The sequence below is a fragment of the Aptenodytes forsteri genome, unplaced genomic scaffold (genome assembly GCF_000699145.1).
Source record: "Aptenodytes forsteri isolate BGI_AS27 unplaced genomic scaffold, ASM69914v1 Scaffold241, whole genome shotgun sequence".
Taxonomy (NCBI): domain Eukaryota; kingdom Metazoa; phylum Chordata; class Aves; order Sphenisciformes; family Spheniscidae; genus Aptenodytes; species Aptenodytes forsteri.
In genome coordinates, this window is record NW_008795252.1 from 10,260,267 (window position 1) to 10,288,136 (window position 27,870).

Genomic DNA, 27,870 nt, shown 5'->3' on the forward strand with positions numbered 1-27,870 from the left:
AGCAAGTTCAGATTTTATTTTTCTGTTCTACATAAAATTTCTGTGCCTGTCTGATGCAAAGTATATTCTACATTAACATCATTAACTTCCATAGACCTTATGGTTATATTGAGCACATGCTCAAGTGTTGTGCTAATAGAGGCACGTTGGCTTGCTGAGTCATACCCTAAAATATGTTCTCTCTTTTTTAGGCTAACTGTATGTGGGTACACAGGAAGGCCTGTACCAGCTCAGATAATATGTCTCTCTAGCCCAGTATTGTCTTTGACTGTGGCTAGCAGCCAAGGTGCTCTGCTTTGTCTGCCCCTTAGTCACCTAGTTTTATACTTTTTATCCTCTGACCCCTAAAGCCCTCCACTTCATTTCATTTCACTTTGTTCTTTTTGGTAATTAGTTGTTTTCTTTCACTTTTCTTTTTCTCAAAGCCCCCTCCCCCCTTCCCAGGGAGGGATTTATGGCTTTACTAGGGCTAGGTTGATGCCTAACTCTCTGGAGGAGATTAAATGCTGGTGATAACTGGATGTGCATATTTTCTCAGCTTTCTCTGGTAGGCAGTCCAAGGACTTCTTGAGCCACAGCATTTCTTTGTATTTAATATATAGATTTTTCTTCTCTGAGTTTTTTAATTGCCTTTTGGAGCTATGCAAATTTTGAGTGCCGACACAATCTTGCATCAGAGTTCCACAATGTGATATGGATGGTGTAAGAACTTTGATTATTTTGAACCTGTCACCTACTAGTTTCATTTTGTATTTCCTAATACTGGAAGAGGCAAGTGAACAATTTCATTCTTCACTCTGCTTAAGAATGTATAGGCTCTTCCCATATCTGCCCTTGAGATATTTTTCAAGCTGAAGACTGTTTAGAAGTCCTTAAATGCCTTTGATCATCTGTGTCACTCTTTGTACCTCTTTTTGTTCTATATCCTTTTAAAAATGGTGAGACCAGAACTGCACATGATCTGAGAGCACCACAGATTTATCCCCTGGCATAATGAAATTTCATGGTTTGTTCTCTTTTCCTTTCTAGTGTTGTGGATTATTCTGTTTTTATTTTTGACTCTGACTGAACAATGAGATGGCATTTTCATAAAATTGGCCATTATAACTCTATGAACTCTTTCCTGAATGGTAATATCTAGTTCAGAACCCATCAGTGTGTATCTGTAGTTGGTATATTTTTTCCAGCACTTGAATTATTCTGCATAAATTTATATTCAGTTTCATCTGTCCTCTTATTGCCCAGTCATGCAGTATCATGATGTACTTTTGCAAGTCAGATTTCTATTTTGCTACCCTTATTCAGGGTAGCTTAGAAAAAGAAGGGAAAAAGGGATGAATAGTCAGTTTACAAAGCTTGCCAATAGTGCCAACCTGGTCATTTCCCTCCCTTCTCTTCGCGAATTGACTTTTCTCCTGTTTTTATATTTAATCTTTTCCTTTTTCTACCTAGTTTCTTCTCTGACTGGGTTTTTCTTCCAAAATCAAAAATCCAATTTTGGAGAATCAGAAAAAATGAAGTACAAAGTATGTATTATGGTAGGGCCAAACAGAAGGCCGTGAGGCCAGTGAAACTTTCTAATGACATTATAAGGATGCATGGTATGACAGCTTTGAACATATGCTAATTTTCCAGTATGTCCAAGAGGTTTTAATGACATCACTTTAAACAGCCGAAAATAATTTGGGGGAATTGTTTCTAAATACATAACCTGTTGGAGCAGGTCCAGAGGAGGGCCATGAAAACGATCAGAGGGATGGAACACCTCTCTCTGTGAAGAAAGGCTGAGAGAGTTGGGGTTGTTCAGCCTGGAGAAGAGAAGGCTCCGGAGAGACCTTATTGCAGCCTTTCAATACTTAAAGGGGGCTTGCAAGAAAGATGGAGACAGACTTTTTACCAGGGCCTGTAGTGACAGGACAAGGGGCAGCGGTTTTAAACTGAAAGAGGGTAGATTTAGACTGGATATAAGGAAATAATTTTTTACAATGGGGGTGGTGAGACACGGAACAGGTTTCCCAGAGAGGTTGTGGATGTCCCATCATTGAAAACATTAAAAGTCAGGTTGGATGGGGCATTGAGCAACCTGATCTAGTGAAAAATGTCCCTGCCCATGGCAGGGGGGTCGGACTAGATGATCTTTAAAGGTCCCTTCCAACTCAAACCATTCTCTGATTCTGTGTAATCAAGGCTACATAAAATAGGTTATATCATAAGAAATACCAAGCTCACTATGCACTGTAGCTATCCTTGTCCTCAGCTTTTTCATTATTTTTTGTTTTTGTTATTTATTCCCTACCTGCATATAAATCAAATGTGTTGTAGGACAAATACAAAGACATGTCCTGCTTTAGCGCACTCATCAAATAATGACTCCAAAACCATCTCTATTTTTTATCTCTCATATTGTTGGCACTGGAAATTGCCTGCTTGGCTCAGTTGCTCTTGTAATTCCCCTTGCTCAAGTCTGTAATATCATTTCCAAATTGTGTATGCTCCAGGACTCACTGTCACTTTGAGCTTGTGGGTTACTTTCCTGGAAATTTAACAAAATAGCTGATCTGTGATATAAGCTGCGCCACATACTTCCATATTCTCTCTGAGAATTCTCTTCTGTGCATGGATTGGAAAGATTACTTAAACTAACACATTTTATAGTATCCATTGTTCCAGTGTGTTTGCTTGAGATTTTCCAATGTCAAAGACAGTCTTCCTATTTGAAATTCAAGTTCAAGCTAAATTTGAAATAAAAAAAATAGAAGGTGGCTGTGCATTATAGTGGAAAACAATAATTAGCTCTTCAGAGTATTTTCCTGAAAATGTTAATCTTACTTGCGTATTGTACACACACGCAAAAAATGGATTAAATTATTTGACATGCACTTCAGGAATTGACCTGGGCAGATTCAGCTCAAAGGATAATATTTTTATTTCAGACTAAAAAGTATTTTAGAGTGAAGATGCCTTCCCAGCTATAGTAACTAGCACGACTAGAATTACCTGTTTCTAGTATTAGATTGTAGAACAAAATCAGCTAATTTTGTTCAATAAACATCATCCCTACTTTTAAGCTCTTGATAAAAAATAAAAGATCTTCAGAAAAGCCTGAAACACTAGGCTTAGCTTTACTTTTGCTTTACTGTTCAATCTTGCAAAATGATGGTAGTTATTTTTCTTCCTCTCCTAACAGGTATTTTATGTTCAATAATACTCACATTTAAAACAGATTAAAATTGTGTTGAAGAAGAAAGAAAATCAGCTCCAGAGCAGCAAAAGAAATTAGAATTTATAAATTGTAGTCATGCCATTTTGACCATCAGTAATTACACTATTTTTATGTTAATGTAGAAACCCCTTGAAAGAAGTATTTAAGCACTAATTATCTATTTACAAAAGAATGGCTTTGGAAATGCACTGAAAAACATTGAGCTGTGTAGGGATTTAGAACAGATGTCATTTTTAAAAGACTGGGCATACTAAAAAAAATGTTGGTTTTATTGCATTTCTTAAATGTGTGATGGCTCAGATCCGTTTGTACATCTAATGCTCAGACAGTACAGCACAGAAAAGTGCACTGCAACACACACTTCCAGTATTTCTCCAGTTCTGGAGAGTTAGTATGTCCTGAAGACTTCTGAATGTTAAACTGGCTGCCGTGAGCCTCAGGGAATATTTAGGCTACATCCCTGTATTGGGAAGATGACCAGAATGTTTTCCAGGTATTCCTCCCATGCTAGTGGTGAGAAGCTGTAGAAGCTATAGGAGCGGTAGCTGCTAAAGGATTCTTCCTTCATTCCCTCCTTCCAAACACATGTATGCTTTTGGGGGATTTCTTGCGCTTTGTATTAATACTGAGGTTGCTTCTTGCCACTGATGGAGTGGAAAGTAGCCAAACTTCAAGATTCTGAGTCTCTGGGATGACTCACCTAAAAATGTCCTGTGATTCTCATAAATATTGAGATCCTTGATCCCCAAAATAAGCAAGTGAGTAAAAATACCCAGTCTTACTCCAGACTAGCAGACAAGTGTAGCTTTAGGAAGGCAGTGAGGCCCAGAAGTGCAGAGAGCAACCAGGGAACTGAAAGATCTGGAATATGATTCTGTGAACTGTCATTGCCTCTGGCGGAGATACTTGAAAGAGCCTAAGGAAGACAGGCAACCAGATTCTAGTTAGTCCTCTTCAGATTTGACAGCCTCTTTATTGTTCCCCCTTGTAAAATTGTGGAAATGATGCTTGATCCACCTACCACATGAATGTGTTGGAGGATTAATTATTCTCAGTACAGCACTTTGAACACCTATTGCAAAGCACTATACACAAACATTAAACATTGTTATTAGTGCTGTGTACCTCGTACGGTGACATGACACACAGCTCTTTGTAGTCCTCCCTTCCAGAAGGTGACAACTGGGAGATACTGAAAGCACCTTTGTGGGATCTGAAGATCTGAGTAGGAATCTGTATCAGTGTGCAGAGAGATCCATGTAGGAAGTCTAAAGTATTTTTTAATTGTTACTTTTTAACACAGTTCTCTATCTCCTTTGCTTTCATTGTCCCCAGATACATGTTGTAAACCAAAACTAGAATATTCTAAAGGGCAGAAAAGCTGTTGTACAAATTTATCTCCTCAGAAAGGTATATTATTTAAGACTGTAACTATTCCAGGAAGTAAAAAAGAAAAAACATTTATGAAAATGGACCCTGTGGCTTATGTAGTTGGGGTTTCTCAAACCATCAATTGCCATAATCTAAGGGGATATACCAAAGGAAGGTTCAATCTAGGCAAACCTTGCAGTCGTACGATTTTCTAGGCGTCTGTTACTGACCACTAGTGGACAGAAGGTACAGAGCTACATAATCTTGGCTTGACTCACTACAGCTACTCTAATGGCCTAGTTTGCAGCATGCATTGGGTTGGTTCTGCATAATTGCAGGGTAATTAAATAAACCAGGGTAAAAGGAAGCCACTTTTCCTTTAGAAGTAATTTTGGCCAATTATTATACATGTGTGTGGGTGCGTATAAAACACAGTATATCAAAGAGCCTAAGTTGGACTATTATCAGATATTTTTTAGTTTGATTTGCCTTTATCTATTTATTTTAAGAAATCCTGTTTTGCAAACGTGAGCAGTATTGTATGTGTTTGCTGGTTTAGTGTTTGATATAATTACTGGCTTGTACAATGCAAGAATATCTAGAGCTAGCAGGTTACAGATGACTTAGGAGGGAGTGTTCATTTACAATGTTATTCCAGATTACACACCATACAGAAAGTATGTTAATGTGAATTTCCCAGACATCAGCCCCAGTGTTTAAACACAGAACTGTCAAAGAGATGCTAAAAAGCAATGAGACAGTTATGCAGTCTTTTTACTATATCACTCACTGCTGTATTCTAAAAGGTTGAAATGAGAGGGGAAAAGCTTTAAGTGGGCACTTACATGATTGCCACTGCTTTTAATGAATACTAAAAATTCTGCTCAGTACAATACCAGGAGAGAAGCAAAGCACATCTGCTTGTACAAGTTTGCATTTATCTGGGTGAAGTTGCAAGTTGGTAACAATTGTAAGCTACAAAGGAGGTCACTGGTTGATAAAGATGCCTAACTTATTAGTACAAGAGCCTGGAGTATAAACATCATGCATTTGCTTTTGAATTATTTGCAGTGTTGATCTAATTTACAGAGAAGACGACTTGCTGATAGAATGGGATGAACCTTTAAGCACACAGAATTCTACTTTGAACAAACTCAGATGCGGAGAAATAGCAAACAAAGGCACATTGTTCAGTGCTTTGCATTATGCAGTTTGTAGTTCAAGTAATGGTTCCCTAGCATTTCAAGTTATTTTGTGAAAATTATGTTGACCATAAAAACGACCTACTGTAGTTTAGAAGTTAAGAATTGCTGTAATAATTTTGTAATTGGTGCGTAAACATGCAAAAAATTAGATGTTCAGTTGATTTTCTTAATTAGTAATCTACAGTAATGAAAGGAATAAACAAAGATGTTACTAGCTAAACAACATATATATTCTTATACATGTTATATTACCAGAACTACTATCAGATTCTTATACTAAGCAAACAAAGGCTAAGAAATTTTCTGAGGAGAGCTTGCCATAACTGACAAAAACTCCACGTATGTAGTTAAGAAGTTAGTAAGATGATAATACCATCTGGCTATATATAAGCTAAACATGATATCCCAGGCTTTTTGATAGTAAAATAATCTCAAAGAATAATAAATTACATTGATTTAGGAGATTTAGGACAGACTTTTTTGTGTGATGAGTTGTTCTGGGAGCAGAACCACTGCTGCCTGGATTTTGTCTCATAGACCTTCTGTGGGTTCTTAGGTGTCTCATAAGAGACACCTAAGGTGTCTCATTCCTTTGAAGCCTCTCCTTCAGACTGGGCATTAGTCTTCTTAGACACTTACTTTCAGGAAACTCAAGGGAACATAACTATCTTTGAGGCCTTTACTCCTCTGCTGAATATAGTAAATGACTTTTGAATCTGTTGGGCATTTTCAGAGTGATATTGAGAGACAAGCATACAGAAGTCTAAAGCATCATATTTCTACAAGTTTTGTTTCTGTGAGAAAAAGATACCCTTTGCTAAAACTGCTAAATTAAGTGCAAGATAATGTGTCTCCAGCATTTTTCTGCATACAGGGGGAGATTACAAAAAGGAAAGGAGAGGGAAAAATGAGGCAGGAAAGATGAAGAACCATGTAGCAGCGAAGAAGGAAAAGGAAGGGAAAAATCTCTCATCCCATGTTAAGACAGCAGCTGAAAGAGTGGATGGTGGCTTGGAGGCCCATTGCAAATTGGCAGAAGGCAAAAGTTGGATGTGGCCTGAAAGAGAAAGCCCTGAAGCCCAGGACTGAATTGGAGCCAGTGTGTTTCTGACAGAATTTTGATGTGTAAACATTTCTGTTGATTCCAAATCCAAATAGGATGAAGTGGCTAGAGGTTGATTATGGAGGAAAATAATCTTAATTTCTTGCAAGTTAGACATTATGGGAGGGAAAAAAAACCTTATTTTAGAAAAAAATGTGAAATTTTGCTGAGAAATGAAATTTTTATTCACCCCAAAATATTTTAAACTGACATTTTGCTTCATTTTGTTTCCTTAGTAATGTCAGAATCACAACATGAATTTCCAAATATATCCCATTCCATCCAAGTGGTATTTTAATAATTTTAATACAGAAAACTGTTTAGGTAAAATTTTTCCAATCAATTCTAGTTGTAGTTTGTCTCCAGGTTATAGGGATATTCTAGCAGAAGCTTCTTAGGTGCCAAGAACAGGTCTGGTCTTTGGGCAAAAACACTTGTCTTGTTTTGGCTAGTCAAAATAAGAGATCAGAAAAAAAATGTAGCTTCCCCCAAAATTTGTAACTTTTCCTTTTTTTTGGTTTGAAAATACATCTTTGACTCCGATAGCATATGTTCTTGCATGTGTTTCTTGGCACTCCTGAAGGGCAGATCTATTTCTTACGTGCTTGCTGCCTTAATTTTACTGGGGAATGAATTTTGTCCTGGGTATGTGTGTAGAATTCCTGTGACAGCCATGAATATTCTTTAATATCTTTGTATACATAGAGCTTCTGTATTAATACCAAGTTTGCTACCTGCCCACCAGCAAAGCCATATGGTAGCATCAAATGTTAATTGGTTATCAGTTGGGTATTTAGTCCTACTCATCCGCTAAATGGATAGTATGAGAAACTTATACCAAAGTTAATGGAACATACTCTCTAGTCCTGTTAAATAGCTTGTCTACCACAGATTTGTTCCATTAGAATCACAACACGAAATGAGTTTTTAATTTCTTTCAGCATTGCAGGCTCTTCAAAATTCTTGTTTGTTTTCCAGTGTAGACTTACAGAAACCTAGAATCACACAGGATGGAGGGGACCTCTGGAGGTCATTGAGTCCAACCTCCTGTTCAAAGCAGGCCTAGTTAGGGCAGGCTGCTCAGAAACTTGTCCAGTTGAATTTTTAATATCTCCAAGGGTGGAGATTTCACAGCTGCTTTGGGCACCTATTCCACTTTTTGACCATCCTCATGGTAAAATTCTTTCCTTATACCACGTTCCCACATGTGTCTGTTGCCTCTTGTTGTATCTGTGTGCACCTCTGAGAAGAACCTAGTTCTGCCTTCTCTTTATCCTGAGATCAGGTAGTTACAGACAGCAGTAAGGTCTTCCCTTCATCTTCTCTAGGCTGAACAGACTCAGATCTCAGCCTCTCCCCGTATGCCACATTCCCCAACCGTGTTGGCGGCCCTCTGCTGGACTTGCTTCAGTTTGTCAGTAGTTTTTCTTTTATTGAGGAACCCAGAACTGGACACCACACTCCCGCTGTGGTCTCACAAGTGCTAGATAGAGGAGAAAGATCACTACCTTTGTTCAGCTGGTTTCACTGTTACTAATACAAGCCAGGATGTGGTTGGCTGTCTTTGCCACAAAGACACACTGCTGAGTCTTGTTGAGTGAAGTTACTCCATCCTAGGTGCAGGACATTGCATTTGCTTTTGATGAAGTTTATGAGGTTCCTGTCAGCCCATTTTTCCAGCCTTTGGAGGTTCCGCCGAATAGCAGACATGCCCTCCAGAGTGGGTGGGCAGATCCCCACCCCTAATTTGGTGTTGTCTGCAAACTTGCTGAAAGTGCACTCCATCAGATCATCCAGGCTGTTAGTAAAGAAGGGAAGCAGTATTGGCCCCAACATCACTAGCTGAGGGATACCTCTAGTGACTGACTGCCAGGTGGACGTTGTACCACTGTTTCTAGCCCTTTGAGCCCAGTATTCTGCGCGATACTTGACCCACCTTACCATCCATCCTTGTCTCGCCAATTTGGCTATAAGGATGCTATGGGAGATTGTCAAAGGCTAAAATCAAGGCGAACAACATCCAGTGCTCTCTCTTATCCACAGAGCCAGTCATCTCCTCATAGAAGCCAATTGCGTTAGTCAGGTATGATTTACACATGTTAAATCAATGATGGCTGTTCCCAATCACTTTCCTGACCGTCGTGTGCTTGGAAAATTACTTTGTGGGAGATTTGTTCCATAATTTTCCCAGGCCTGATGTGAGGCTTGATGGCCTGTAGTTCCCCAGATTCCCCTTCTTGCCTTTCTTGAGGATGGGTGGGACGTTTGCCTTTTTCCAGCCACTGGGAACTTCTGCAATCCCCCTGACTTTTCAAAGGTGATAGACCTGTAATAGACAGGTGATAGGCCTGTGTCCATCCATTGCAGCACTCCAGTCAGGTAAGCTATCCCACCATGTCTCCATAATCTTAGAGATGTCACAGCTCTCCACTGTGCATGGACTTCTTCCTCCTGGTTGTACCCCACGCTGTGTACGTGTGCATACTGGTGCCTGAGAGGAGGCCCAGTGAGGTTGCTTTTACAAGGGTAATGCAAGAGCCTTCGCCATCCTCTTGTCCCCCAGCTGCTTCCTCACTGCCTCCATGTCTTCACTTCCCTTCACAGCATGACAACCCTTCCCCAACACACCTAATTTAAAACTCTTCCCACTGTATTAGTGAACCTGTTGGCAAAGATGCTCTTGCCCCAGTTTGCCAGGGGAATGCCATCCCTGCGCAGCAGTCCGTGTTCTTCAAAAAGGGTCCTGTGGTCATAGAAGCTGGAGCCCTGCTTGCAGCACCAGCCGTGCAGCGTCATGTTGACTGTGGGATGCATCCGCTCCCACCTGAGCAGTGAGCCCCCTTACTGGGAGGATTGAGGAGGTACCACCAAGGCCGCATCCCCCTCACTGTTATCTCAGGGCTGTCAGTCACCCTTGATATGATCAAGGTCCCTCTAGTAGTACCATTGGTGCCCACACGGATGAGCAGTCAGGGAACCTAATGTTTAGCATATGGCTATTCTGGAAAAGAAGAAGAAGAAAAAAAAAAAGGGAAGACAGCTTAGCAAATGAAAATGTTAGCCAGTGCCTTTACTAAGGCTTGTTTTCATGGAGTTTGTAAATGGAAGACAAAAGGAACCCACTGCAATGGGTACGTTGTAGCCACTGCTGTCTTTGGTAGGAATCTTTCTTAGCAAAATGCAGTTGTTATAAGAAGCCATGAAAACCTGCGTGAGTGGGAATTCAACATTCTCAGCTCATTTTGTTTAACAAGGGACAGGAAATGTGCCTGATGCCTTTCCTACCTAGCTTGTCATTAGGACGCACTAGCAGGTGTGGGAATAACCTGGTCAACCTGGCAGTGGTTGAATTATCTCTGATCAAGAGCTGGTGGCACAAAAAGTAATAGATGGAAAAGTGGTTGTTCTAAAGCTATTGACACATGTAGAAACACAGCCATACAACAGCTATTAGGCTATGTGCTCTTGGGGAGGTCTTGGTCCTAGCCAAGGACCGAGCCAAGGCTACAAACTGTGCAGTAGTCTGTGCCTAGGGATGGAAAACCATGTATTTGTGTTGGAAGGACACAATGGAACAAGAAAATACAGACTAATTCAAATAATAACATATAAAAAGGAAAAGTAAGAAGTTGTAGGTCAGAAGTAGGAAAGAGTTGCTGCTTTAAGGTAGTTTTTGGGTAAATATTGATCAGATATTGCTGATGATTGGTGGATCTTAATGCTATATGAGGCACCTGAAACATTCAACATTTCTCAGGATTGTGCTGACACACCATGTTGCGCTGTGGTCCTGCTGCAGTAAGGTGGTGTTGGTCCCTCTGAGGTCAGTGGTAGGAGGACCATGCCTTTAGTGCAAAGAGATGTTTAGCATTCAGTGTTGACTTCTGCATGTGGCCTGGAGTGAGCATTGGTAAAAATGGATCACAGTGGAAGCAGGGAAGACGGGAAATGTGTAGTTGGTATTGTGGTCTGATAGCTGAGGGTCTTCATCTGCAGCCGCTCAACTGGCATCTTATACATACAGTTCATGACAGCAGTGCCCAGCCAAGAACAGGGTTTCAAAGATTTATACCTAAGGTTGACTTCGCACTTTGAGAGGACTTGGAGTAAAAAGTGAAGCATGTTCATAAGTCTTCTAAGGAACAAAGTTTAAACAAAATATTGTTATATTTATGTGCAAGCAGCAAAAAAATACCCATGTTAGACAAAAAATTAAGATTTAAAGGTAGAAAAAACCCTAAGTTTTAAAGGATAAAGAGGGCTTGTGGAGACAAAGAGAGGGAAATAGGTTTAGCAAGTTGCCGCCTGGTATGGAATGAAAGGAAAAAAAACTGAGCTGCAAACTCATCAAAAACACAGTTGTTAATTGAAAAGCTGACAGACCTGTAACTACAGCAGCGCTTCTGGCCGCCACTATAATAAATGTAACTGTACATTTAGAGTAATTTGCTAATTTGCCTAAGTAACACCCACAGACAGCAACATGACATAAATACATTAGTGGAAGCAACAACTATAACCAGCTCGTACAGGTTCTTGGCTGCTAGATGGATGGATCAGATGAGCTGGAAAAGATTTACAAAACAGAATAGAAATGGAATTGTTAACAATATTGCGGCATACAAGATTTCTTTATTTTCCTATTTCCCAAGAATGCTTTAAGGCCTGTAGATGCCTATACATATTGTAGCATGTAAGTAACATTTTTACCTCCTGTGTGTATGTGTGCACACACCTGGAAAACTTGTAGAGATGGAGTACACATCTGCAAAATGCTAAGCATTTCAGAAGCAAAAATGACAAAATTTACATCTCAAGTAGTCTTTCAGGTAAATAATTGAATCTGCAACATTCAACATGTAATTATAAATATCTGAAAAGTGTTTCTGTTAATAAATATTCTAAAGGCACATGTGTATTGGGTCCACGGGAAAGACTGGAACCTGTACGATCAATTTTCCTAATACAGGTGTTACAAGTGTCTGAAACTTCTACTTTGGAGTTGCCCAGATGTTTTCATTTGGCAAATAATGAGTTCAGCCATGTGGCATCTCCTCTGGGCTAGCACTGTTCTCCATCTTCTGTTTCCGTAACTCTGAATCACGCTATTACATTTTATTCGTAAGTCCTACTCATGCCAACTTCTGCCACTGCATATTGACTGGTGTTTTACATTCTCTAAATATCCTACCTCTAGGTTAGGCTTGGGGTCATCACTAAAGGTTTCTATGTTACCAACAATACATTTTTAAAATAAAAAATGACAAGATTGCTGCTATGCAAGGTGGGTCTCATTTTCAAGAAAATATTTCTTTCTGCTCCCAATCTCCTGTCTGACTGTCTTCATCCTGATGCAAATTAATAGTGCAGAAGCAAAGCTAATGAATGCAGCTTTACACAGTTTCTGTCTTTGCTTCCTCTCAGATATACTTAGAAGGTTTCTGTTGAGCTTTTTGAGACAGGTGATGCCTGCTCTCAAGGGCAGAATCCAGTTGATAATCAAATGTGGAGTCAGGTGGAAAGTTTCTGTTGCAGTGCTGCTCTCAGGAAGAACCCACGTATGTGGGCATATATATTCTTGCCTTCAGCAGGAGGTTGTTCTAAGGTTTTTCACTAAATACGGGTTGTAAAATATTCTTGAACATGAGTCACTTTAAATTATAGTTCATGGATCTAAGGAAGTCACTGAGAAAATGGAGCAGGAAAAAACATGGGATAGAGGCAAACTGCGAGACTTCTCTGTGGGATGTGGAGTTTTGACAGCTAAACCCAATCCCTGTCTTGCTTGAAGGCTCGATCTTAATGTCAGGGCAAAGGGGGCAGCAGACCCCTCTGGCTGACCCAAGTTTTGACTCTGTGAGACCTCCTCAGTACAAGCTGATAAAGACCACAGCTCTGGGAGAAGAGAGCTGACATTATTTTATGAAGCATTACGGCCGATCTTTCTTGAACCCTAATTTCTGTCAAAGAGTTATCATCACTGTCACAGTAAGTGATACTTGCAGCACAAATGGCAATTAACTAGAAGTAAATAGTAGAGCAGAAGTCTGCAGACTGTTTTTTAAGGTTGATGAGTTGAAAGTAGTTTCAACACATTAATGCTAAGCATGCTAAATCATAGTGTGCCCTGAAAAAGACAGTAATGTAATTTGCCCGAAATCACCAGGAATTACACTAACACATAGTAGGGATATGCTCGATTGTTTCAAATATGTGAGCATATTATAGGAATCAATAATAGTTTGTGAGTCTGTCTGTTTTCTTTTATCAGATTTTCTATAAAACAAGTAATTTGTTTGTTTTTCACTGTTTTAGGTAGCCTGCCCTATGAATACAAGATTGTGATAGCAGGAAATCATGAATTGACCTTTGACCAGGAATTCATGGCTGACTTAATCAAGCAGGACTTTTACTATTTCCCCTCTGTTTCTAAGCTGAAGCCAGAGAGCTATGAAAATGTACAGTCTCTTCTAACAAACTGCATCTATCTTCAAGACTCTGAAGTGACGGTGAGGGGATTCAGAATATATGGCTCCCCTTGGTAAGCAGGTTTTTAAGCATACATAAAAAAAATATTGTCGATTGCTATCACATGAGCCATTTCGTATGCATCAGTTATATTTGGATTGCTGCGTTAGGAAGAAAAGTAATACTCAGTTTGATAAAGTTTTTATATTTTCTGGTAATGAATCATTACTGTGACAAAATAATGGACTATAGGTATTGTTAACCAAATAATGATGGGAAAAAGATAGTATGCTCTTTAAATCCTCAGCCAGGAACAGTTCTCTAACATAGTCCATGTAGGGGGTTTTTGTGGCATGAAATATGTTTTCTATACTTAGTGAGTTTATATAATTACAGGTTAATTTTATTGCAAGGGTACATTCTTTTGACAATTTCCATCCTACAGGTAGTAGTTAAGGTTCATTAGTGTATACAGTAGTCATTTAACACAGCAAGCTTGTTTCAGTATTTGTTTAGGCTTTTTTTTTTTAATATCCCTCAGAATCTTACTTTCTTTTATACAGTAATAGCTTTCCTCAAGGTATAGTTGAGCTTCTAAACTAAAGTCAACAAATCAGCGGCAACCTAGTATTTCGTGGATTTTGCTCTACTGCATAGAGTCAACACTTACAACTCCTTGACAGTATTGGAGACAGATGGGCTTTGGCTTCCTGACCTCCACCTTGGACCTCTTCTGTGCTGCTTCTGTGTCTCTTACTTATGTTACATTACTACTATGTTATTTCTGCTAACAGGACTGTAAATTGGGTCTTTCATGAGCATTCGGTATACATTTAAAATAAGTAAGAATTTATTTTAAAAGGCAGGTTTTTAAGGGATTCTGTTATTCTTCCTTTTAAAATCACATCAGGCTGGAATGTAGCAAACAAGTTGTCAAACCTGATGCATATACCCCAATGTGAATTTTCAGTGTGAATAAACTGTGAAATCTCTTGGATTTTTTTTTAAATGAAAATTGGCATTTTCCCATTTGGTTACTTGAGATGGGTGTTAATTTTCTCTGAGCTTATTATTCTACATTTGTCTACATTAAATAACTTCCCTCTTAAATGCACCCTTCTCTCTCTCCCTCTTAGATCTCCAGATCTTTCTGGGTTTTTTTCAACCTACCCACCTGCTGTGTTGTAGTTCATCTTCCTTTTGTGTCTACTCTGTATTCAATCAATGTACAATTTACTTCATTTTCCAAATTATTAGGGAAGATATTAGATGGTATCAGTCCCAATATTAACTTCTGAGAAATGCCACTTGGCATCTCTTCCCATTTTGATGTTCAACTGTAAATACTGTAATTATGCTCTGTTTACAATATGTCTGGCAACTTCATATCTTCATTGCAATATTCGTAACCAGGCACCATATTTCCAGTGTCAGTAATAATTTTCCAGGCAGTAAAGTACCAAAAGTCTCATTAAAGTCTAGATAAATTAAATTAAAGCAAAACACTATCTATAAAGTAGCACTAAGTAGAGGCTAAAGGAAACCATTTGAACTTTCTGTGTATGATTAGATCTGTAAAAATCTGTTGAGAAAACTTTTGTCTACCCACTAACCCATAAATAATGTTTCTGTAAAATCAGATCTGCCGCATTCCCTTTGTGTACTCATCCTGTCATTTTGCACAAGTTGTCTAAGCTATCTGGCATGACCTATTCTTCGTGAAAAAAGATTGCTTTCCATCTTGTATGCATCTTCAGGTTATATCTAAACTTCCACACTACATGTTTCACAGTGTTGCTAACTCATCTCCCACCCCCTTATGGTCCTGGAAGATGAGTGTTGTAAGGTCCTTTGAAGATCTTTGCTTACTCCATATGGGAGAAAGTCTTGATGAAAGTCTTCCAGCCAAACTGGGTTTTTTTGCTTGTTATTATGCAATGCTGAATGAAGTTTCCATGCTAATTGATGTCATGTCCAGTGGAAACAGCAACAGCAACAATAGTAGCAAATAATAAGTCGCTCTTCATTAGTCTATCAGAACAGCAGATGCAGAAATAACAGTCACATCAGCCAGCCCACCAGTCAGAAAACTTAGGAAGAGAAGCAGCTATTTTGTGTGGGTTAAACTAGCTGCCTGCTAGATTGAAGGCTGTAGTACAAGTCTGTGCCTACTGATCATTACTGTTCTTTAGCATTTCTTTTGTTTCTATACTTCATTCACCCTGAAAAGAGAGGTTTGTCATAGCCTTTCTGGGAAATCAGTCTCGGTTTCTTTCTACGTCATAGTAATCTCTAAAAAACTACAGAACTTTGGTCAACTTTGCATGGTGAATCTTTTTTTGCCCTTGCATCATGAAGCCAGTCCTTTAGAAAATGCTTATGAACCTAGTCAAGACTTCAAAATTTAGAATTCTTTAAGATCTCAGAACTCAATAAGAAAGCTAAATTTCATGCAGTTGCTTGTTTAGTATCCTAAAATAATTTTCTTTTCCAGCCTTGAAAATACGCATCTAGCTTTTTCAATGGATGTTTAATTGGAGAACTCCCAATTACAGTTTATGTTTGTTGTCCATACATGACTAATGAGAAGGTGAGCTATCTAGAAATTGAAAGACTGGGGCCTCAGATCCTGCCTTTCCATTTCTGGTTATAGCCCTGACCTTCTGTCTTGCTTCACCCTTTGTAAAAATAAGTACAAGCTAGAGATATCCCTCCTTTATAAAACAGGTTAATCAATAGTTGCAAAGTACTTTGAGAACGCTGGAGTAAGGTCTGAGTGAATGCCAACCAGCATTAACTTGGTGTGTTTACCTGTAGCCATCTGCGTTTTTATGAGACCTGTACACAATTAGATTGTACTTCTGCTTAAGATATTTTAGTTGCAAAGTAAACCATGAGAGCTTGGGTGGTTTACATAACATGCCAGTCTCTAAGGCCTTTTAAATACATACCATTTGTGTGTGGTTAAATATTTGCAATAGCACTTGGGTATTTTGACCTCTATTATTATCTAAAACTCAGTGGTTATTTTTAATTGCATAGAAGAAATGGGACACTGCTCTGTCTCAGAAACCAATGCTCTAACTCTCCTGGGTTCCAAGGGCAAGATTTCAAGTGCCAGATTGAGCTTCTACTCACTAACGAAAATTTAACTGCCTTAAACGTTAATTATGCTAGTATTATCATCAAGCAGGGAGCAGCCATTTTGAAATGCAAGCTGCAAAGCACAAAAGCAGCTGCTATTTAGGAATTAGTATTTGCAACACCGGTATCTCGGACCACGGATTATCAGTATAGATGATGAGGGAGAGGAGTATAAAGATGTTAGATGCTTCATGAGAAACTTGGGAATACCATGATGTTAAATGTGTCCAGAGCAATCTTGAATTTTAAGGGTGGCTATGTTTGGCCTAGGGGGCTAGTGCTTTTGACAGTGCACCATACAGTGTTGGTTGCCAGACCTGGATGAGCAGGGCATCAGTAAGAATGCAACATGCTTCCTTCTAGTGTGGCCCAGACACTGGGAAGCGTTGGGTTTTTTTCCCATGTAAAGCCTGGACACCATGATTTTTTTCATAAAAAGCTAGGCACAGGAAGATGCATTCTGGTTTCATACCAGCAAAACCCAGGACATGGCCAGAACATATTCACAGACCTGGATGCAATCTTATGTGGAGAATAGCCATAGTTGCTATGATGTAAAGCAAAGACTGGTTCCTCAGTAGCATTTATTGTAAATTGGAAAGCTTCTGGTTGGAAAGTACTTTTAAATACCCTCATTTATTCTGGACTGCTATGAGAAAAGTCAAACTGGCAGATAGAATAACCCAAATAATTCTGTATAATAATTCTATATACTGTTTTTGACTGCTAAGCCTTCCCAAAGATGAAGCCATTTTCCAGAGGGGTTTAATCTGTTTTTCAGTAACATACAAAATCATAACATAGAAGTAAAAATACAGCAAGCAGGAACACCAGAGTGGTGGGAGAGAATCAATCCTTAGGTGTTTTCAAGACTGGGCTAGACAGTCGTGGCTGATGAGATCTAGTGGTGGTGACTGGTAGGGAGTGGTAGGTTGGACTAAAGATCTCCAAAGGTCCCTTTTGAGCAATGTTTCTGTGATTCTGTCAGTCCCACTATGGAGCTAGAGCTAGGTGTCAGTGTTGATACCTGAAATGAACAGGTATCAGCAAAGTCCTTACAACAGGGAGCTTTGCCGTTGATATCAAACTCTCTACAAGCAGTAGATGGTCCCAACAGGTGGTTTGGAAGTCAGGAAGCTGAGATAACAGTAGAAATTTGAATTTGGGTTTGAAGCAGGTCTTTTCTGTGTCATCAGACTGGGTATTATCTCTATGACGACGTCATTCATGGAACCATATTAATAAATGATCAGTGAGTATTTCAGTTATAGATGTTCAGCCTTCTATTATAGTTCATTACCCCCACAATGTGTTATTATTTTGCAGGTAAGAGTTTTAGTGTTAGCTACAGCTGGAATGAAGATAGGCTATACAATCCACTTGTGCCTCTACGCTGCTAAAGATTTTAATTGCACAATTACACCCTGCGTTTGCACAAAAAACCCTGATGCATTCGGTGCACAAGATCTGCTATGCTTGCTGAATGAGTCAACTATATTTATTCCTTTTGTAGTCATTATTCAGAATTGCCATGTAAAAATAAATGCCTATAAAAGTGCACATACATTTTTGTATCAACGTGCGAACACCTCTCTGAGGTTCATACTTTCATGTGTGATCCTGAGTGTTGCTACATCTGCTTCTCAGCTGCACAAGGTTCCAGTAATGGACTCTGCCCTACTACGTGTTTTTTCCATTGAGTTTTTTACAACTCAGTGAGTAAGTAACTTGGTTCTCTGTTGTCCTGTTGCATGCAATAACTAATGATAAGACCTGAAGACTAATGAATTGACCCCTGATCAACAATCAGAAGCTGTTTGTGTCTGGCAAAGGTTATACTGGCTGTTCCCCCAATGTCTAGTATTGCACCCCTGCCTCAAATTTATAGAAAAGATGTGCATCTGCTGAAGAACAGGTATTCTGTGTGTATGCTCTGATCTTGTGGAAAATGGCAGGAATTCCAGTGACTTTTTCTATTAAAAGGTGGATTATTGTGCATTAATGGCAGGGTAAGAGTACACATTTTACTTGACATAGCAATAGAAATGCAAGTGGCAGAAGGAAAACATCTTTTTCCTAGCCACTGAATTTCCATAATGCTTCTAAGCAGCTGTACACAACTGCAGGAGAAACTTTGGTCTTCCTGCTTTCAAACAGGCATACAAGGTGGCAGGAGAGCATTTTATCTCTTTCAGCGCTTTTTTTCATTTTCCACAATGTGGGAGAGGAAGGAATCAAAGCCCTCTTGCCAAACATATGACAATTTCATTACTCTAAATGACATATTGGCCTGGATAGCTTAAAGAAGGCCTTTAGGATGAGATTGCCTCCAGACTCATTATCCAGAGAGTGGATTTTTGCTTGGCTTTGATTATCTGGAGGGATCTATTCCTGTGAAACAGAACCTCATTTTTCTTTTTGCAGAATTACAGTTTTTTCTAGTGTCTATGTATTCTCATTTCCTCCTTCATTCTTTTGTTATAGGCCATCTGGAATTTCAGAAACTTTCATTTCCCAGTCAGGGAAAATGGGAGAGCAAAGATTAATATCAGCATAGAAAGACATTTATGACCATTTGTCCTGAAGTGACAGATGCCTGGGCTGGACTCCTGGGTTTTTGTAGCTTCTCTCCAATGGAACGTTGATTAGTTGTGGCCCCCGCATGTTTACACACAGGCCAACAGCTCTCATACAACATTGTTGTTCAGATAATGGGAACTGAGTGAAGAAAGTTAGGGGTGTGTATGTGTATGTGTATGTTTTTTTTCTGTTCCAGGTATTGGTTTTACTGAGCTTAGCAATCTGGGTCAGGGCCATTCAGTGAGCTCTGTCTATGTCAGAGAAGATGGCTGAATTCCTTCCTGTGTAAAAGATGTCAGCCTGTAGGTTGCATTAGTGAGTATCAGCCACCAGCTCAGCCCAAAGCAACCTTGACAGGGGGCTTATTCTCCAAATGATCATCCTACTTTGGTATGAGGGTTGGAAATTTGTTCCAACCTGTTGGCCCTTTTCTTGGTGCACTGCAGCTATCTGTACTATTCTAGTACATAGCCGAGTGTCTTTACTCAAGCTGTATAGTCCAGTGTGATCAGTAGTGCTTAGCTATAGGTGTGTAACTCTCGTTTGATTTGTTATTTTCTTGTCTGATTTGTTTTTTCATCACAAAGTAGGTTACTTTTTTCTCAAATGTTCTCTCTCTTCTTTGTGTGTGTGTACATGCGCACGCACGCGTGCACATAGAATCATAGAATCATAGAAACGTGCACTTTGGATAGAAAGACTGGTAACTTCCATGTGTAGTTGGGGTAGTTTCAAAGAGCATGCAAAGGGCAAAATGAGGCAGACTTATTTTTGTTCCACACAGACTCCAGGCCACCCATACCCTAGGTCTCTGTTTCAGTGCCTTCCTCCTCCATCTTTTCAAGAACAGCTATAATAGTCTCTTTCATTCCTCACTGAACTCAGTTTCCATCAGTAAAATAATGTAGCAAAGATTTATAGATTCATTTCATGAGAGGGACACGCTTTCATTTTGCCAGCGATGAATCATCTAATGTTTACTTTCCCAGACCTTGTACAAATCTTTACAGTCATTGAGGTGAACATCAATTAAAATGAAACTGTATTAAAATAAAATACTGACTTCATTTAACATAATATACCTCCCAAGCTGGGAGTGTGGCTTCCAGATAGAGCAGCAGCAGCAGTGCAAGATGTTATATTGCAGGTTTCATTCCCTATAAAATTCACAGAAAATAGTAACTTCTGCCTCAGAGCGGCCACTCTGATTCTTAGTTCTTATGCCCCATTTCAAATCTGCAAAAAAACTATTCAGTATCGTGCAGATGACTAAAATATATAGGGACTCAAAAATTTGTGTTATTGGACAAAACCATACTAGAAGTAAAATAGCTGATCCTCCTATGTTCTCTTCTTTCTGCACCCTCACTTGGTCAAAACATAAAAATAGAAATAATGAAAGTGCGCTTGCTTCTGTACTGTTTTCTAAAGCAATAAAATACCACTCTAAAATTCTTGCAGACCTCAGATTAAGTAGATTTTTAAGCAGGTGGCTTGTTTTCATGTCTAGCTCTGTCAGTGCTACAGTTTTGGATGGATGGATGTGGAAATGCTGGATGTGGACATATTACAGAGTGCTGGGTTTTGGTTGCTCAGAAATACGTTTTAAAAATGGTAGATGTTCCCTGATTTTTAAAGTTGGGGACTATTTGGAGCTTTTTTAATTAGTGACTTCGAGGCAGGCAATGTAAGTGAGTAATTTAGGTAGACTGACTCCACTCATTATTTAGAATTGAGGCATCTCAAGTTTCAGAAATTTTGGGGAGAAGGTTGGCATCTAAGCCTACCTGATGTGGCTGCATTAGTATGGTTAGAATGCTGAAGATGTTTTATTTCAGGTATGTAGGTAAGATGTGACAGATGTGTAAGAAGTAGCAACGTGTTCAGAAGAGAGAAAGCAAAATTTATCATCCTGTTAAAATTTATTAATTAACAGTCTGAGGCACATAGATAAAGGTTTAATTGTATTTTAATAGAATGCTGGAGTGATATTTTTATTTCTTCTTCCATACTTAACAGAAACCATTTTCCATTTTGGAAAGTGCTGCTTCTAAAAACACTTAAAACCACAATACACTGTAGTTTAGTTTGCAGCATATGGAAGATCGTAAGAATGGCTTTTCCTGCAAAATTATTTTGATCTATTAAATTCAGCTGTTCAGGGAAGGGGGTGGGGAGAAATGTAAGATACTGAACTCCTGAAGTGTGAAAGGTTTTCCAGTGGCAGAAAGTGAGACTTAAGAGTGCATTCTGGCTGTTTTAACATCAGAAACAGATCACTGGATCGTTTTTCTCCTCATTTTTTCTTTTTTTTTTTTTTTTAACTAATGGCACTTTGCTAAAATTGGTGCATTTCATGTGATAAACACGTCCTGGAAAGCGTTTTTTTTACATGACTTGGAAATACAGGAAATGTGAGTCTCATTCAGTAGATACTAGGCATACAGGTGCTATGGCTCATATGAGCAATCATACTGAATTCAGGAGAGGTCTTTTTAATGAACACTGCAGTACAAATTAAGTAACTGAAATGAATTAGCAAGAATCATTAACATTGCTGAAAAAAAAGCGTATGGAGCAAAAGAAAAATTTCTCAGACTCCAAGTGAATTTTCTGTAGCATGTTAAAGGAACATAGTTGTTATTAACTAATCAAACTCTGCAATAGGTATGTGGGCGAATGAAAATGTAAACTGAACTATACACCTATTGTAGCCCATAAATATCATCAAAGTCAGACCAATGTGGAAAATTCTAGTTATTATGTGCTCCTGAGAAATTTGATTTTTCCATTTCCCACAAGATTTTTTTAAAGTCACAGCAGTTCAGAATATCCCTTTTTTCTTTTCTTGTAACGAACGTTCCAGAAAATGTTTTCTCTCAGATAAAATTTCTTCCCAACATTGCCCAGGGCTGGGGAGTCTGGAACAGTTCAATCCTAGAATAGTCACGGTAGAGGAAAACCAGTAAGTCAAACACCTTTGCGTGCTGCTTACTTGTACGCGTTTGCGTATTAGGGATATGGATCAATTCTCTAACACATTTCACAGTGACCTCTTGCAGAGTGAGCTTAGTCAGTTACTGAAGCCAAAGCTGCTTTGCATCCGCTTTGCAGTTGTGTTCCTCCACTGTGTCTGTACAAGTGTGCAGGACGTTGCACTGCCTATGGGTGCATGTATGCCGAATATAGACCAGAAGTTATGTTGGTTTCACATAATATTTTTTGGCAAGTCCTGTTTCTTGTAACGTCTGAACACATTGTGCGGCTCTATATTTCTGTATGAGTGGGGATTTGCATTTGCTTGTTTTGTTGCAAATGTTTCTAGCTTTAGTTAAATTTGAGAGCAGTCAAAAAATACATTGCTTTAGTTTAATTAGCTTGGTAGAAAAAAGTCCTTTCTTGGGCAGTAATTGTTAGTTGTATATTATTAAAAGGAAGCAGTTCACATTCAGTTACTTAGCAGAAATAATTGAATCTTCTGATCCAGTAAACTAGCTCACTTTGGATTCAGCTGGTTTTTAATTTAAGACCTATAGAAGAGGAGACCTGTAATCTCACTACAGGGAATTGGCTTCACTTTCCTGCAGTTCATAAACCACAAGAGTGAAATTACAATCCCCCACAGCAGTTTTCTCTTTATTTTTCACATTTGCTTGAAAGTTTAATTTTATGAGACAGAGCTGATTTTAAAGTTTAAAGTGCCTTTTTTTGTTGTTTTGCTGCTTTTTTCCCCATTTTTTCTTGAACAAAAGGACTACCAGCTCTATCTGTAGTCTGGGCTGTAGTCTCAGACAGCAGCAATTTCAGGATGTTTCAAAGATGTAAACACAGTTGGGTACTGCGATGAGCCCTTTGGCAGTATGCCAAGAGAAACACAAATAGCTAACTAGTTTGGAGCGGATCTACATGGAGCCGATTCTCGGCTGGAGTAAATTGGCAGAGCTCCACTGGCTTTTGAGCCGTTTACACCTGGTGAGAATCAGCCTCCCTACTTTACGGTAGCTTGTATGTGTGCATTTTCCCTAGGTTTTTACACGGTAGATGTGTTACTACATCAAGAAGTAGATGGTGACTTTACATTGTGCTCTATGTGAAGAACTGTAAGTAGAGCCACCATCACAGGAACTAATGGTAACACAGCTATCTGAGTTCTCTCTCTTTTCCCTGTCCAGCTTTTAAGGGGAAGAGTAATTTACCACTTGTTGTGAAGCTGTTTAACATCAGAACATTTCCTTTGGATTTGTTGTTCGGAAATTAATTTTATTTAATAAATTAGGGTTGTTTAATATGAATTAATACGAGGATTTTCTTCCCCAGTAAGAAATTAGAATAAATTGGAACCAATATTAAAACAGAGGGCTGCACCTGTGTGCGTCAAATATTTCTAATTACATAATTTACATCAGGTAAGTATATGATTTTTTTAAGGCTATCTCAGAATTCCTAGCTAGCTGAATGAGCATCCAGGTGTTAAAGCTGTACCTTTTTGGTATAGAAAGTTATGCTGCAGCAGTTGGTTTCCACCACTGTACTGTGGGGTGAATTTAGGACTGCAGGAAACCATGAATTTGGAATTTAGGAATGCTTGGATGTTGTTCACTTCAGGTAGAAACATGGCATATGAAGTATCAGTATCTGCTTTTTTAAACAAGTAAGTTCATCTGTTGCTAAATTGAAAATGTTAAAAATAATACACTTTATGCATATATGCACACATGCTGTATTAATTTATTAGTTTTGGAAGCATTTTCATGCTTGTTTAACTCAAAATGGCTTTGAATTTTCTAAGGAAAAGAAGGTAAAAAAACAAAAAGGAAGGAAAAAAAGAAAAGAACTGGCAGACAGTTAGCCCATATGGCCTAATTACTCCTGGTATTTTGAGAAAAGAATGTAAACCTGGTGAGTTACTAAACTGAGAAGTGGCTACGGTGAGGGCCTTTTTTATCGATTCTCAGTGCAGCTATTACACATCCTACGTATTTTAGTCATGTTTCATCTAGGAGAGTCCCTCCAGGAGCTGCACTGTAAAAAAACCCACAAGTATAGCGTCTCCAATTGAAGGGATATTCCAACTCCTCAGTCAGCAAACTTCTGCAAAGTCTTAGAGGACTACAGTAAACACTAACTAGCTGGATGTGTGGAAGAACATTATTTTTCTTTAGCTGTCTGGTCACTTGGTAGTGAAAAACTGTAAAGATGCCATGCATAGATGGGCCTCAAATTATTTTTCCTTACTGATTGGCCCATTCATGGCAAATTTTACATTTAAAATGAGATGGTGACTGTACTGTGAACAGAGGGACTGTTAACTCCTCCTCTCTCTTAACCCTTTGTCTCTCTGTGACTATCAGCTATCAGTATCTGAAGTATAACTGCATAACCTGGCTGTACCTGTGTTTTTACATATTGAGAATCAGTGAGACTGAGGGAACAGACTCTGAGACATCGGGAGCTTGACACCCTAGCCCTGCATTAAATCCATAAGACCGTACTGAAAGTCTGTACAGTTCTACATCTGTACCCTCAGCGCTGAATCTCTTGGCTAATTATTCCAAATTAGCTTTTAAGTTTGTTTGTTGGGTTTATTTTATTATTTTTAAAATATATCAGATGGGATATTATCATTTGGCTCCCAGCAGAATGAAATAAACTATTTGCATTTGGTGTTGGCATGTTTTAAATTCAGTCGTTCATTAATTTTTCTCCTTACCTGTTATCTTCTGTTTTCTTATTATGAAGATAAAGTAGATTTCATTTTATTTTTCATTGTTTTATAACAGATTAATGTTTAGAAATGATCAGTTCCTATTAGTCACAGCTCATTCTTTCTTCTTTCCAGTCAGAGATGTATGAAATCCTTTCCTAAACAAAAGATGAATGATTTCATGTGTAACTCAAATTGCAAAAGAAATTATTACTGACAAAGGGCCGTATTCTGATTTTTACCCTACTTTCCTTTTGTGAAGACCATAATTTAATTTGATTCAGAGTTTCACGAATGACAACCTTGAATGCAAAGCAAGTAAGGCAGAAAAACAAGAGTACAGAAAACTTCCCCATGAAAGACATGTTGTCTGTTGTGGCCAGCAGACTGATAGAGGATCTGAGTTCAATTTGCTGCTTACTGCAGCCTCCCAAAGTAATGCTGTGCAAGCCATCTAGTGTCTTAGCACCTACATTCCCCTCCCTTCTGCTTTCTCCTTTCCACCTGCTGAGCTGTACCGTGGTCATGTGTTCCAGGGGATAATCTTATATGAGATTAACCATCATTTGCATTTATTAGTTTTAAGTATAACACCTTAGCTTTCATTAAAAAAGCCCTGGTTCCAATATTATGAATGAGTCAATCTAAGTTTCTTTCTTGTGTAATTTAATTCTTTTTGTACACTGCTTTTGTACCTCTTCTCTAAAATCCTACGACCCTTGTCTCTCTCACATGGAAGTTAGTCATAATATGTCTCCTCATACTCCTCAAAACTTCTGAAACCTGTTTTTCTTTAATTCTCAGTTACGCTGTTAAAATGCTCAGATGCCAAGATGTTGAATGGTATTTCAAAGCCTATAAACAAACAATGCCCTGCCAGTCCTTCTTGGCACTAATGGCCTAATAGCTAGTTTCTTGCCTGCTTTGGATGGTCCTCTTGAATGAGAGGAAGAAAAGACAGAAAGATGGGTGTTATTTCACAACTACTTTAGACGTAGAAACAGCCAATACCCCACAAAATAAAAAGGTGAACTTTTATGAATCCTTACTTGGAGAGAAAAATTGAGTAAGAAGCAGTAGAAATACTCAGTGAACTGGGTGGTTACTTACTGAGGAAAGGCTAAAAAGGCAATTACAGAGATTGGGTAAATTCAACTAACGCAGTGATGGGGAACGTAAAAATATGAACACCTGAAGGATGCGAACACCAGGCAGACAAGGAGGGTACACAGTGTACATAGTACTATATACCCATGTTCACGGGTCTGTAGCTAGTTGTAATAGTAAGATTAAATCAAAACCAGGAAAAACTAGCCTTAAATGTCCAACAGTGAGATTTCTTGGGCTGGGAATCAGGATGTGTTGGAGTTTTGCCTGTGATTGCCACTGCTGAATCTAACTGCTTTTTGGTGCTCCGTGGCCCTTGACCGGTCACTTTTACCAGTATGACTTTCAGCATTCATAGTCCAATCTTCTAAATATTGAATATGTGCAGCTCTGCAATTGTCAGGAGGGGGAGCAGGAATGAGAAGACTGATTTGGTACATTCTTTTCCCACTGAGCTTCTTTACAGTCACGGGCCAGTATCTGTTCATTTCCCGATAGGAGAAAAGTGACAACTGTTGTGGAGGAAAGACTGGAGCAAGTTACATGTGTTTGTGAACCTTTGAGATTTATTTTGTAAGCAAAGGAATTCTAGTGAGAGAACTTGCCTTTCAGCTGCAAAAAAGATTTCTGTAGGAAACTTTATAGAAATGAGGAGGTGCAATGATCTGCGCATTGTGTTTTAGTTCTGTATTTTTTGCTACTAAGGTGTTTGCAAGATGCTGCCCACCAATCCCTTTGATACGCTAATGGCTATTCAGTCAGTTACCACCCATAGCTCTCCGCGGGTAGTGGACCATGCAAGGGAGTTTTCCCTTGAAGTCAAAGAGAGTAATTGCGTGCCTACTGGTGGCAGGATTTGTCTTATTCAACTGGACAACCTAGATTCATCTGATGCAGTAAATCTTGCAGTCCTGAAGTTCTTGTGGTGGCTGACACCCGACAAGCACTACGGGCGGTGCTGTGGTGGGAATATTTCTTTGCCTGCCTGCTGGCTGCCTGCCATGTTCATCTGTAGCCGATCACCAAGTACTGTGGAGGGTCCCCTTGAGCTAGTAAGTGTACAGAGAGGAAAGAATCCGTTCTTTAAGTTAAAATGTTTAAATTGAATCAAGGTGATAGAGAATCAGATTTCACTCTCTCATTGCTTGTAATAGAAAAATCCATGCACATTGATAATCAGTTTTCCCCAGTTAAGTATCCTTTTTTGTGTCCCCTTTTGGTACGTCTGCTGAACAGATTGAAATGGGTACCAGTGGTTTGAAAATTGAAAACTTTCAATTTTCACGTAAATTACAGGTCGAAGATGTGTAGTGCATCACCACCCTTTACAGTAAATCACATGTAAAACTAAGTTTATGTTTCATTTAAATGACAGAAGAATTCTTGGTCTACATGGTAGCTCTTTCCAGTAGTAGCTGAATAAAACAAGAAAAACTACTAAATAATTAAGGCGGTAATATGTTTGACCACTTTTTTTTTAGTATGACTTTTTTCTGTTATTATTGTAGCAGAAATGCTCCTTTCAAAGACAACTAAAGCGCTAATGATAGCTAAGAAGGTCATTCCTAGGAGGTTAAACTGTTTTAATTAGAATTTATGAGAAGGTTACTGTAAGAGTGCAGAAAGATGTTAAGGGGTTAACCTATAAGAGATTACATTGTAGTCAGTGTTCTGTTAAAGTTTGAATTAATTTTTCCCATGGGTTTTTCACATTCTAATTTTCAACTAAATGAGACATCTGTTTCAGAAAAGGAAAATTTGCTATGGTTGTCATAGCAACTATCATTCTGTAAGAAAATTATTCCAATGGTTACTTTAGAACAGAATGATAGAAATTCAGTACATAAAGCAACATCCGATTGCTAGCACAAATTCTGATAATTCAGCCCTTTTTGTATGGTAGATTATTGACCTGCAAAACTTGCTCATACGTTTTTAACGTAAGGTTAATTGTGCTGTAAACAAA

General features: G+C 38.8%; 1 protein-coding gene across 1 annotated transcript in view; it reads left to right on the forward strand.

Moving 5' to 3' along the window:
- Window positions 1-27,870, forward strand: part of MPPED1 (metallophosphoesterase domain containing 1) — a 49,004-nt gene that overhangs the window by 8,006 nt on the left and 13,128 nt on the right. The window contains exon 3 of the mRNA XM_009279049.1: window positions 13,217-13,442. Coding sequence (XP_009277324.1) covers window positions 13,217-13,442 — 226 coding nt within the window. The remainder of the gene's footprint in view (window positions 1-13,216; window positions 13,443-27,870) is intronic.